We start from the raw sequence: 12,403 nt of genomic DNA, 5'->3' as shown, positions 1-12,403 counted from the left end.
CCAATAGAACTTGGATGTTGCTTTATCCTCTGCTGGCTTTTCAGACTATTGAACAGAGATGGAAGGGATTTTAGACAAATGATTCTCATTTTGTCCTGCCTCTGAAAGCAATACTCCTATATTCCTGGTGTCACAGTACATTATTTTGAAATCAGGTTTTTAATTTCCTTTTAAAAGTGCAGTGGCCTTTTTTGTTTTTTGTTTGGTTGGTTGGTTCGTTTTGTTTTGTGTGTAACTCATAAGGTACAGCTATGGAAACCATTGCAAAAGAAAAGTCAACCTGAATCCCTGCTCTTCATTCATGTCACTGGCAATAGTTTCTCTGAATTCAGTGATGTAAAATCACTCCTGTACTGTACTTAGTGCATTCAAGCTTAAATCAAATCCTGTTGCTTTTTACTAGTGCAAGGAACACATTTAACGGACAGGGAAAAAAAATCTTTCTCTGAGACAGGAAATCAATTTAATCCATTTGTTGTTTGTTTTTTTCCAGGCTTATATTTGGCACTCTTTACCCCGCATATTATTCTTACAAAGCCGTGAAATCAAAGGACATCAAAGAATATGTGAGTAATGAGGTTTGTGGCTGTGCTGCAGGGTTTGTTTTCTAAGATTGTGCCCTATCACATTGTAAAGATGTTGCCTGTATTCTGGGAAAGCTCGTAAACCAGTGCAAGGGGAAGACTGGCCTGAAGGTGGACTGGCTGATTGCTAGGCACAAGTCTCAAACAGGGAGACTTGGGTTTGTGCTTCTTGCTCCTCTGCAAGTTGATATGCTCTTTGACAAATGTATGCTATTTCTCTGGTGGTGCGAGCTATATACGGCCGACTTAAAAGGTGTTTGGCATCCAGAGCCTTGCGTGTTTTCCTTTGTTTCTGAAGAGCAGCATAAATCAAAGCCTTTTCAAAAAGCCTTGAAGCTTTAGCTGCTCATTCAAAACAAGGATCAGAGGAGGCAACTTGAAGCACATATGGCTGAATCCTCAGATAGAAACATCCTTCCTTGTGGAGCGACCTATTTACAGGCAGGTCTGGCAACTGGGTGTGCTGTCTTGTCCTTTTTGCTGAAAAATCTTCCCTGGGCCCTAGTTTCTAAAGGCATATGAGCCATCAGGGAAAGTGAAATATGGGAGAATCAAAATCACTTAGATGCTGTTGGGGTCCTGTAGGATTTGTAGTGCCCTTCACAACCTGAGCCCTGTTAACTTCACTGAACCTGGCTCAGCCTCCAGACTTTGAATCTTCAATCTTCTCAAGATCCCAGGGGTAAAAAGCTCATTTTCTCTTCTGGGTAACAGCATGGATGGATATCCCATTAAGTCCTTAGTGCAGGCTCAAACTGGGACTCACTGTGGCTGCTGAGATTTTTCCTTTCTATCAGTCCCCTCCTTCAAATAATGTTTTTGGATATTTTGAGAATCATTAAGTGTTACAGAACACATCAGATACTTAAGGCAAAACGTCCCTGCAGCCCTTGCACAGCTGTGCTTCTGAAGGTTTGTACACCCTTTGCTTGGAAATGCTGAAGACGTGTGCTAGCATCCCCAGGCAGTGTCTCCCACTGATACTTAGCATTTCCATAGTCCTGTTCTGGAAAATACTTTGTTGAAGGGTCCAGTTCCTGTTGGAGATTCAATTGCAAAAGAGGAACTCACATCAGACACATAGGGTCATGACCCAAATGTGGGAACAGCTGATCTAAGACCTGGTCTGCACTTACAATTGTTTAACACACAAGTTGTGGCAATATGTCCGTTAGGGGTCTGGTTTAAAAAAACAAACAAACAAAAAAGTAATTTACACTGACCTAGTACAAACCCTTCATGCTTCATGTACTAGTAAAAACTTATATCATTATAGTGTATTTTTATGTTGCTTTGTAACAGTAATTTTGATAAATGGTGTTTCAGGCTGATGCAAGCCCATCCACACCAGGTCTTGGTTTGTGTTTAAAAGTTTTGCTGGCAGGAATGTCTCAACTGACAGAACCATGCTGGCAGTGAGGCTTTGAGGGAGTCACAGTTATGTAAAAAGTCTGGCAGAAGCTGCCCTGGGAAGACAATGCTCTCGGGCATTTGGCAGTGCCATTCTACTGATGTAACACTAAATATAAATATACATATAAATCCCAGGGGAGCAGTTATATAGCTGGGTGACAGGTGCTCAGGGAATATTTTCAGTACCTGCAGGAAGGTGGAGAGGGACTACAGGTACTGACCCCACTGCATTGGGGAGAAGATGGAGCAAGCCATTTCAGAGCTGGTGAGATCCAGATTTATTGCCACCTCCATCCCCCTTTCCCCAGAGCAGCACCTGGTGTAGGTATCCCTCTTGTACTGCCTTCTTTCAAGCCTTCCCTTATTCTCTTACAATTATTCCAGCCTTAGGTAACACAGTCCAATTCTCTAATTCATGGATTTTTGTGAATTTTCATGAATTTTACTTCCTTAAGCTTTCTAACATTCCAGCAAAACTGCTTAAGGATCTCCATTTTCAGATACAGCTAATTAGACAACAATTTTCAGTTAAATTAACAACTCTTGTCTTACCATCTCTTTTCCTTTGGAGAGACAGGTTCTTAAAGCTCTTTGAACTTTTACAATCTTACAGTGGTTTTACAATTTTACAGTGGAAAAAAAAATATTGAGGGGCAATAAAAGGTTTCTCTCTCATCTCCAGTACTTGGAAATTATTCCTTACATCATTTCTGTGGTGACAGTGCCACAGAAGAGGAGTACCACGTCACTTGATAAAAATCACTGGAAGTGCTAATGGCATGTGACAAAATACGTTGTTTCTTTCCAGCCCAAGAAGAACCAATACTGTGTACATCAGAGTAGTTTAGCTGTGCTTTTAAATGCCAGTTAGTGCTCAGTCACAAAAATCCCCAGATTCCTGAATTACTTGCGATACTACAGTTTCCCTGCCCAAGTCACAGTCCCCAAAGATTCTTTCTGTGTCTGTCACTATCACCACAAAGGAGACCATCCATGAATCACCCAACAAGCAGTCCACCCCACACTGGAGTTACCATAGTTGAACACAGTGACAGCACAGCACATGCTTTCACTACCAGTATGAGGTAAAATGCTCTCACCTAAGCCCTAGGTAAGGGATTTAAGCTAACAGACTTGCCCTTGTCACTGCAATGGGCTCAGGGTGTGGATGTGAGGAGGCACCATCACTCAACTGATGCACGCTAATTCAGTAAGTTGCGGTGAGTTGATTGTGCTTGTGACCCTGGATCACAGAATGGGCGGTTACTTCTTTATCTCTTCCTGGCTGGTTTCCCCTGTCTGTAGATATTACGTAGAGTAATTACATTTTGTCTTAATTGCAGTTTGGCCAACACCCTAGTATTAACCTTTGCTATTAAGATGAGCCAAATGAGATTTTTAATGCCCTGTGATAGGGCTGTGGTCCTCCGCTGGCCAGTGGAGTTTCCTCTAGGGACAGTCAGGCTGTTCTTCTTTCCATGAGACCAGTCCTAAAGGCCACAATCTTCCTTCCAAAGGGCTTGTGTGGAAATCTGACATGTGTTACGTGCTGAGGTGGGGGAGTTCTGGGATCTTCAAGTCCGTAGTAATTGTTGAATACACAGGGTGGGGGAAAGAACCGTTTTTTCTGAGAGAGTTATTCTGTGCACTTGTGCCTGCAAGAGATAGTTTGAGGCCCCTGGGGAAAAATGACCCGGCTACTGTTTTTGTTTACCAGGTCAAATGGATGATGTACTGGATCATATTCGCACTCTTCACGACAGCAGAGACATTCACGGATATCTTTCTTTGCTGGTGAGCACCAGATGGGAGAGGGTCTTTGACATGAGATGGAAAGCAAATGGAAATGTTTACAAGGGGGAAAAAAGGGGCATAAAGTTGCACTGCCTCCTGAACACAGGCTTAGCAGCTTCAGGTGCATAGATGTGTTTTGCCTGGAGGAGCCATGCTTCCTTTTTCAGTGCTGTCTTAGGAAAAGCAAGAAAGAGGATGGAACTGCTCAGTGGTATCTCATTAGTGAGAAATCATTACAGTAGTCTCAGTCCCCTGCATGTCAGAGAGATGCGCAGCTGATTTCCAAGTCAGGTGCTTGCAGAGATTGTCATGTAAACAACAGTAGCTTTTGCTGCAGGCATAGTTCTAGACTTACCTAGCTGTGTCCTACAGTAAATACACAGACCCTAGGGATCAGGCAGAAACAGCCCTGCAGCACAGAACTTTGTTTGTAGGTTGCTGCCTGGGTGGTTGTTCCTGGGATGTTTTGCCAGGCCCGTTCCTGGTTAGGCTGCGTTTACGATTTGATGGAGGACAGTGACAGCCCATACTGATGGGGGCTCTCTGGTGCCAGTAAGGATTCCTGGTGACCTCTGTCAGGACGAGAGCACATAAATGCCCAATTATCAGATTCAGTTCCTTAAATTTGGATGCTCAAGTTTGGAAATGTTTGTTGCTTGGTTGCACTTTTTAGTAAGGCCTTTCTAGTGGAAACCAGTGAGATTAGTAGACTTCAGGATGAAAATTTAACCATAGTGCATGGCCGTCACCTAAAGCCTGTTCCTGTGTAGCAGTGCACGCCTCTAGTGAGTCCTCCAGACAAAGGGAATCGGGGAGTACTTGGCAACATGTCAGATCTGTTGAAAAGGAGATAAAAGATGTTATTGTCTCTCTATCTAATTTGCATGCAGATCTACCTCCACTGTGTTCATCTGGAGCTTTGGTTTTTTTGGAGAATGTATTATGTGAGTCTCTTGGGAGGAATGACAGAGCGCTTGTCCAGCCTGTGAAATCAAGTATGCTGTAGAGATCCTCAGTGAGGTGGAAGACCAGCCTGGCAAATCCAGGCTCAGAGTAGAGCATTGCAGAGGTCCATTGGGTCAGTCTTGGATGCTGTACGGTCCAGCTGGCTCAGTGACAGTACTGTGCTAGCGCAGCAGGAATCTGTCTGAGTCCAGCTGGGGTGGTGCACAGCCATCACAGGGTCTCTGTGCTGCTCTGGCTTGCCCCTGTCTACAAAGAGTAGCATTGGTTCATTACACTGCTGGCAGCAACGTGCCTGCCTGCATGAGGATGCTGCTAGCTGGCCAGCCTTGAGCTCTAGGCTTTGTCCTCCAGAAAAGAGTCTGGATAATCTAATCTTGAGAAGTTTCTAGCTTGTTGTTACAGCTAAAGCATGTCCTGTTCTTAGTGTCCTGAATATTTTGGAGTGCTACCTGAAAGCCATAGTGTGGATCCGCATCTTTATGTTGCGTGTTGCTTGGACAACAAAGGTTCTTGTATCTCAGTTTCAGTCAGCTAAGTGTTATCTTAAAAGCAGAAAGGCAGAGACATGAAAGGTGCATAAATATATCAATGAAATACTGATTTGGTGGTTTGTTCTTTGTTCCCTCATAATGAGTAGGGATGCTATGAAAGCAGCATCTGTGCCCTTTGCATGTAGAAAGCTCCCCTTATCACACAGCAGAGTCTCTTCCAGACCATTAAATGATGGCCCTGATACTCTAGTAAAGATTTACCCACGTGCCTAGTTGAGATGTGTGCAAAGTTGAGATGTGAGTGAATGTGTTTAGGTCTTTCGATTCTTTGGTAAGCAAAAGCTGCCCTAGGCTAGACTGGCCAGTCCCTTCCTGTGCTGAGCATCTCTAATTAAGGGCAGTGGTTAAATTAGGAGCAGACATTAACAGATCTTTTTCTTCTAGGTTTCCATTCTACTATGAACTCAAAATAGCTTTTGTAGCTTGGCTCCTGTCTCCATACACAAAAGGCTCCAGCCTCCTGTACAGGAAATTTGTTCATCCAACGCTGTCTTCGAAAGAAAAGGTAATCACAGGTGCCCAGGTCCTCTCTGGGTGGAGCAGATCTACAGTGTGTTTACTCAGTCTCCCTGTCACTCATTTTCATTGAAGGACTGGGAGTTGCTGATTCTCTTCCTCTATCATTTGATCATCTCCTTTTGGTTGGTGTTTTTGTTCTTTGTGATTGTTGTGTTTTTAAATACTGTCACCTGTTCAGCGCACTCACACATATTAACTCATCTTTGTGCACTTGAGAAGTTGGGAGGGAGGGGGATAAAAATACCTCCTGAGCTGCTTTGCACGTACTGGCTGAATATAGCTGGAGTGCTATGTTGTGGCTGGGTACAACCATTAGAGAAACAGGGTCTGGCAGCTGGGGGTCCTTAACTTTGTTCCCAGCTCTGCCTAAGACATTGTGCAGCAATGAGACAAATAGCCAAGCCTTTCTGAAAGGGGCTTAGCAAGCACTTGCCTGGCTGGGAGACATATAGCATGCTGAAGTAAGGCATGTAGCATGAGGTCCTGGGTTGAGAAGTGTCTTGCTCAAATTCGTGATGCTAATTTTGGGCAGGGACATTACAGCTTGGATCATTTGCCTGCCTAGGAGATTCCTGTGGCTGTGAATGGGACATTGTCAGGCAGATCTATTTGGCTCATGTGGGTACATGGGCCAAGAATAGCTATCAGTCACATATCAACATGCAAACTACTGAGAAGTGAGTAACTGTTTCCCTCATTGGCAACAGTGGAAGTGAAGGATCTGTTTAGCCACAGGCAGTGCATGAACAGTTATATCTCAGTCCTGTCCAAGAAGGACAGTGGGAATCAGTCCCCTGTCTCTCTGCTTCCTGGGAACTTCTGCTTACGCTTCTCACAAGTAGCGCTTGTGCATTTTGGGTTGCCACCTCTTATCTACTAGGAAGAGGGAGGGAATCACTGACAGCCAGCAGCTTCTTGCAGCCTCCAGTCCCTACTAACCCAGCACATCTGGTAGCTGAGTACTAGAAGTCATTGTCATCCATTATCATCCAGACCTCTGTGTCTTGAGGGAGGGAGGGTGAGGGCAGGAACTTTCATAACCATTTCACTGTATATTGAGCAGCATCAAAGTCCAGAAGCTCTGGACCTACCAATTCCATGGGCATGTTGAAGCCGGACACTGCAGTGATGTGCAGAGATATCTCAGATACTTCTGAGACCACCAGTCCTGGACCCAGGGCAGTACAGCTGCAGCTGCCCAGTGTCATAATATGATTCTTTTTAACTATGGGGCAATCCAGTTTGTCTTTAGAGTACATAGATTGCAAATGGCTCCTGACACACCCTGGCCCATTCTGCCCGGGTGGATGTGTCTGTCTTGCTTCCAGGACCTGTTGGTGGTGGTTGCACTGTGCAAGTGTATCCCGACCTTGGGTCCCAATCTTCCATTCGCAAAATAAAGAGTTCCCAAAGCCTGCAATGGGAGTTACTGCTCCCCTGCAAATCTTTCCTCTTTGCAAACGTTGGCGGTGAACTTCTCTCCAGCCAAGGTAGAGGAAATGGAGGATGTCTGCTTCCATAAAAGATGACCTGGCCCTGCCAAGAGTTTGAGGCTGGGAGCACTCTGAACTTGTCCTTCTTGTGCTTTTTTTTTTGTTTGTTTGTTTTGTTGTCTGCTGTGACAGGAGATCGATGACTGCCTCGTCCAGGCAAAAGACCGGAGCTACGATGCCCTTGTACACTTTGGGAAGCGGGGGCTGAACGTCGCAGCCACGGCAGCTGTCATGGCGGCTTCAAAGGTAAAGGTGTGGGTCAGGATGGTGACTCCTTAGCATCTCATCTGCATCCATCGCCAACAGCAGCCACAGTGTGGAGGGGGAGAGATGGTGAGGGTAGGGATTCACCCATTGATTTTGATCATGCCTCCCAATCTCCCATTCACCAGCCACAGAGGTGCCTCTCGGGATGAAGACAGTAAGCGTAGTGCCTAGTGAACCTATAGGTGGTTGGAAATGAAGGATTAAGACTAGGGTCTGTCTCAGGCCTCTGTTGAATTTTATATTTTCCATCAGTACCCAGGTGACAGCGTTAGCAATTTTGTTCATCACAGCCTGTGCTCTTCATTTTTGCTGTTAAAATAGGAGCATGCTTCTGTGAAAGATGCTAATGTTAGGTGAACACAGCTAACACCCTGGCGGGGAAATATTTTTCTGTTTTGGTCAGCAACTTCTGTGGTGAAGGGAAAGGCCATCTGCACCTCAGTTTTTCAGTTGTTATGCTGAGTTATTGAGAAATCTGGAGGATCTAGTGACCTATAATTTGGGTACTGACAGAAAGCAGATGTGATCTGAAGTTCCTGAAGGCTAAAAGTTTGTCTGCAAGGCTTACATATAACATACCTGGTGTATAATTCTCTGGAGACATGTTTATGTAAGAGTGGATGGGAAGTGGCATTAGTTGCTTCTGGAGAACGAGTAGATATTGGATGAGTGGTCTCATCTGAGGAGGTGTATCCTGTACTCTGTTCCTGGCTTAGAGCCAGAACCAGAAAACAGCTGTTAACTCTATTTCTTTGCTTGCATAAAAGCTGCAAGGACTTGATAACTGCATTTTGTGGTCCTGCTCTCTGGCCATGGATTATCATGGCTTAGGGTAGATGTGACAGTAACTATACCTGTGTGTTTTGGGGGCAAGACTTGTGTAAAAGACATGGCTTTCATGCAGTGAGATACAATGCCCCTTGCAAAAGGATAGTAGAAACATATGGGCGAAGTGGGTACTGGTATTAGGAAAAACATGTGAATTGGAGTTGAAGGAAATTATTCTCCTCTGTCAAATGCTTTTCATGTGACCTCGGGCACATCATTTTAGTATGTCTTGGCCTTACCTTCTCTAAAAATGCATAATACATCCTTAGGAGGTCAAATACCATAAAGTCTATAAAGCATTTTGAATGCTAAGTATTACAGAAGTGGGGAGCCCCTGGGATATGCGATGCACATGTAGGATCACAAAGATATGCAAAAGCTATATCCTGTTCCAAAGAAAAGCCAAAAATTGCTTCCCTTTTCCCTGCCAAGCATTGTGCAGACTGTGGCTGTCAGGCCTGTCTCAGTTCTTCTCCTGAACTGTTGCTCTTCAGCGGGTAGGCTCTACTAACTCAGGGACTGCTGGCTAATCCAAACCTGGACTGAAACCTGGGATAAATGTAGAGCTAAGGCAAAGCTGTGTATTGTATGTCCAATGAAACAACATTTGTGTGATGCTTCCATGACATTTAACACTTTTGCTGCTGCTATGTAAGCCTGAAGAAGTCACACAATGGACATAAATAGGCTCTGGGAATGCGGGTTTTGCAGCGCTGCCTTTGCTCTGAGCTCCTTCCCACAAGGTGCTGCAGACTCTGTGCTAGAGCTGGTTTTAGGACAGAGTGAGAAACTATGTGTGAATCCCAAAGGAACTCTGGCTCCTGTTTTGGTAGCTCCCGAATACAAGAAGCTGAACAGTAGCCCAGACCCACAGTGCCAACCTGTTCATCTCAGGACTGCAACAGTGTCTTAATCAGCTCTCCAATCTGAATGAACAGTCAGCACCACAGTTTTTCTTCCCACTGTTCTGCTTTTCTGGTGTTTTTCTTAGAATCTCACTGCCTTGAAATGTGGCTCCAGTGGCAGTGGGAAGCTGGGTAGAAGGGAGAAGAGTCTCCAGGATACAAGGAAACCATTGTTTTGCATGAGTTAATGAAGCTTCTCATTCAGTGCTGGAAGAGAGCAACTCTGTGACTTGTTTGGTATTGTTGTGTGGCACATCTGCCAGCCTAACTTGAGAGAAAACAGTTAAGATATTGCAACCTGTAAATGGACCAGAAGAGTCTTTCTTGCACTGTACTTTGGGGAGGTGGAGAATGATCTATTGATAAGATTGGGAGGTTGTAATTGGATTCATTGATTGATATACTGATTTTTATAACAAAGCAAGGACTGTTCATGTCCTTGCTTCAACCTTGACATTTAAATTACTCTGATTATGTGGCAAAAAATAGGACTCCTGGCTTCCTTCAGCACTTCAGCATGTGGCCTCCAGCAAGTTGCTTGCTTCTGCGTACCTCACTGTGCAGATCTAAGAGGCCGGATGAGCTGATCTGACAGCTTTTGTCCTCTAAAATGGGGTGATGCTCCTGCTCCCAGTGGGTTACTGTGCACCAGCTCTTTGGACCTCCTCAGGTTATCTCTAATCTATCAGAAAGCTAATCCAGAAAGAGAAAGAAAGGGAATACTATTTTTGCACCCACAAATGTGTCTCAAGCACCTGAGCCAGCACAAGGGAAGGGACAGAACTGCATTGTGAGGAGTATGGCCAGAGGAAAGGAAAGCAAGATCATCCCTTCCTGGTCGTGGGAAGCAGACAGATTAGCTCTGCTGCTCGTGGAGCCACACCCTTAATACATTTACATTCTTTATAGTGTAATAGTCAGAAATGGTTAAGGCAGCTTCAGTCCCTTACTCTTCTAGGACTGAATTTGTTGTCTTTCAGGCAAGGAGAGCTGAATGGCTGTGATTTACAGCCTGATGTGTTGCAGTACAGAAGTGCTGAGCTGGGGTTCCTCAGGTATTCACGATGTGAAATGTGATAGGTTGGGTGGGGACATGTCTCCATTTAGCTGTCCCTGCTGCTGTGAAGGAAGCCATTTCTAAGAGAGGAGCAATACAAGCAGGTATGGGTGGTAACAGCTTCTGTTGCCCTGGTTTTCAGATGCTGTTAAATGTATGTCAACGCCCTTACTTTCTCACTTGAGAAGGAGGTATAACAGAGCTAGATTATCCTGTATAAGAGAAGTTTAAATTACTAATTATCTGGAAAACACTTGGAGCAGACAGATGCCAGACAAGACTGCAGTGCTGTCCTTAGTGGGAAGTCTCCAGGGAGGGAGGAAAGAGAATATTATTTCTAAGGCTTATCCTGGCTTTCCCAGCACCAAGGTTTAAGGGTATCCAGCTAGCCTGTGATGAGTGTAGATGGGAAAGTGAGCCCTGAACAGGTTTCATTGGGTTTCGACCTTTAATGGATCATGTTAAAATTGGACATAAGATGACCATCTATTCAGAAGCACTGAGCTCCTGCAGCTCCCATGGAAAACGTGGCTTCTACCAGCAAGTGAATGTGAGGATCTGTCTTATTTCCTGTTTCACTTGGATTAATGGGCAAGGAAAAGATGCTTCTGTATTAAGAAATGGACCCTCAGACTTTGCAAATCAGCATCTTCTAGTGGCAAATACACAGTGAGCTGCTGGGCTGAAAGTGTACTCTGTGCAGACCTGTTTTCAGTAAATAAGCTTAAATCTAAAGGCTCCTGTAGTTAGAGACGTGTCCCACTGTGCATAGTCCTGTCCCCTCCTTTCTCTCTGAGCTGTGGTAACTGATCTTGTGCTCCCACAGGATCCATCACGTTCTTTTGTCTTTGGTGATAAGATCTTAGGGCAAGGCCCATCTCTTCATTCTTTTTATCCATCCTGCAGCCTGTGGCTGGCTCTTTGATTACCATTTGTGTGTGACAGGCTGCTACTTATATATTTACCAGAGGCTAAGACGCTGCAAGGTGTGCACAGCCACACCTTCCTTATCTCTGATCCCTGACCCTTTCCCCTTTCTATCTTAAACAGCCTACAGTTTTAGGTAGCCAAGTGCAGGCTTGTCTCCCTTCCCCTGCTCTGTTTTGTTTTGAAGCGACAGTTGTGCTAACACTAGCACAAACCTGTGCCAATTCATTTTACAGGCTAAGGAGCTGTCAGTGTCCCAAGTACCCTGAGTCTGCCCAGCTGGCTCGCTTGGGTGTTTTCTCTCTCTCCGGAGAGTCTATTTTTGATGCTCTCTAAGCAGACAGAGCATTGGATATCTGGTCTTATCCCTGCTAGGTGCTCAACGCAGATCTTTTCACTGTCCCCAGCAGCTTGCGTCCCCACCAAGGAGCGTAATCTCATTTGGGGCTCTGTAATCCTGTCCTCATTGCCTGGTCATTCTGTCACACCCTGTGACTTCAAGTGGGTCACTCCTAAGTGACAGGATTAGATGATCGGGCAGTAAATCCTGCTGCTTTTTGTGTTTTCAATTAGCTCCAACTAGTTAGCCATTACTGCTCCTGAAGGGCGCTGGGCACTGACCACCACCTTCTTTCCAGCTCACGTTGGGGGAGGAGAAGAGAAACAGAAAAGGAGCCTGCTTTTGGGTCACAGCAGAAGGGGAAGAGCAGCAAGGCTGTTACAGCCCCAGTAGTGGGGCAGGTGCAAGGCCTTGGCCATGCAGTGGAGCCATCAGATGGAGGCCTGGGCACAAGTGGGCTTTCCATTGGCACCAGTCAGGTTTCTAACGTAAGTGGCTGGGACACGTGTGGCTGCAGTGAGGAGAGGTACCGATGGCTTGGAGGCAGCACCAGCTTCCTCCAGCATGCTCGTGTGTACTCCCTTGCTGTCACCACGCTCCCAGCACTTTCTCATCCTCCACCTGTCATCCCGAGCTTCCTACCACCTGCTGCTTTGTCCTGGCCCCAAACCCCAAGTCTTCTATTCCCTGCTTGCCTTCCCAAGACCCTGCCCAGCCTTGCCATTACCTCCTCTGTCTCTACAACCCATCCATTGCTAG

General features: G+C 45.4%; 1 protein-coding gene across 7 annotated transcripts in view; it reads left to right on the top strand.

Moving 5' to 3' along the window:
- REEP1 (receptor accessory protein 1) overlaps positions 1-12,403 on the top strand; it is a 70,153-nt gene that overhangs the window by 27,202 nt on the left and 30,548 nt on the right. For all 7 annotated transcript variants that reach the window (XR_775037.1, XR_775035.1, XR_775036.1 and 4 more), the window contains exons 2-5: positions 494-566; positions 3,715-3,791; positions 5,693-5,813; positions 7,453-7,566. Coding sequence is in view for 4 of the 7 variants with exons in the window: in XM_010577719.1 (XP_010576021.1) it covers positions 494-566; positions 3,715-3,791; positions 5,693-5,813; positions 7,453-7,566 (385 nt within the window). In the remaining 3 variants the exon portion in view is untranslated. The remainder of the gene's footprint in view (positions 1-493; positions 567-3,714; positions 3,792-5,692; positions 5,814-7,452; positions 7,567-12,403) is intronic.

Source organism: Haliaeetus leucocephalus, unplaced genomic scaffold (assembly GCF_000737465.1).
Source record: "Haliaeetus leucocephalus isolate CR32 unplaced genomic scaffold, Haliaeetus_leucocephalus-4.0 Scaffold51, whole genome shotgun sequence".
Lineage (NCBI taxonomy): Eukaryota > Metazoa > Chordata > Aves > Accipitriformes > Accipitridae > Haliaeetus > Haliaeetus leucocephalus.
Note: the sequence above shows the minus strand (reverse complement) of the source record. Positions and strands in the feature narration are given on the sequence as shown.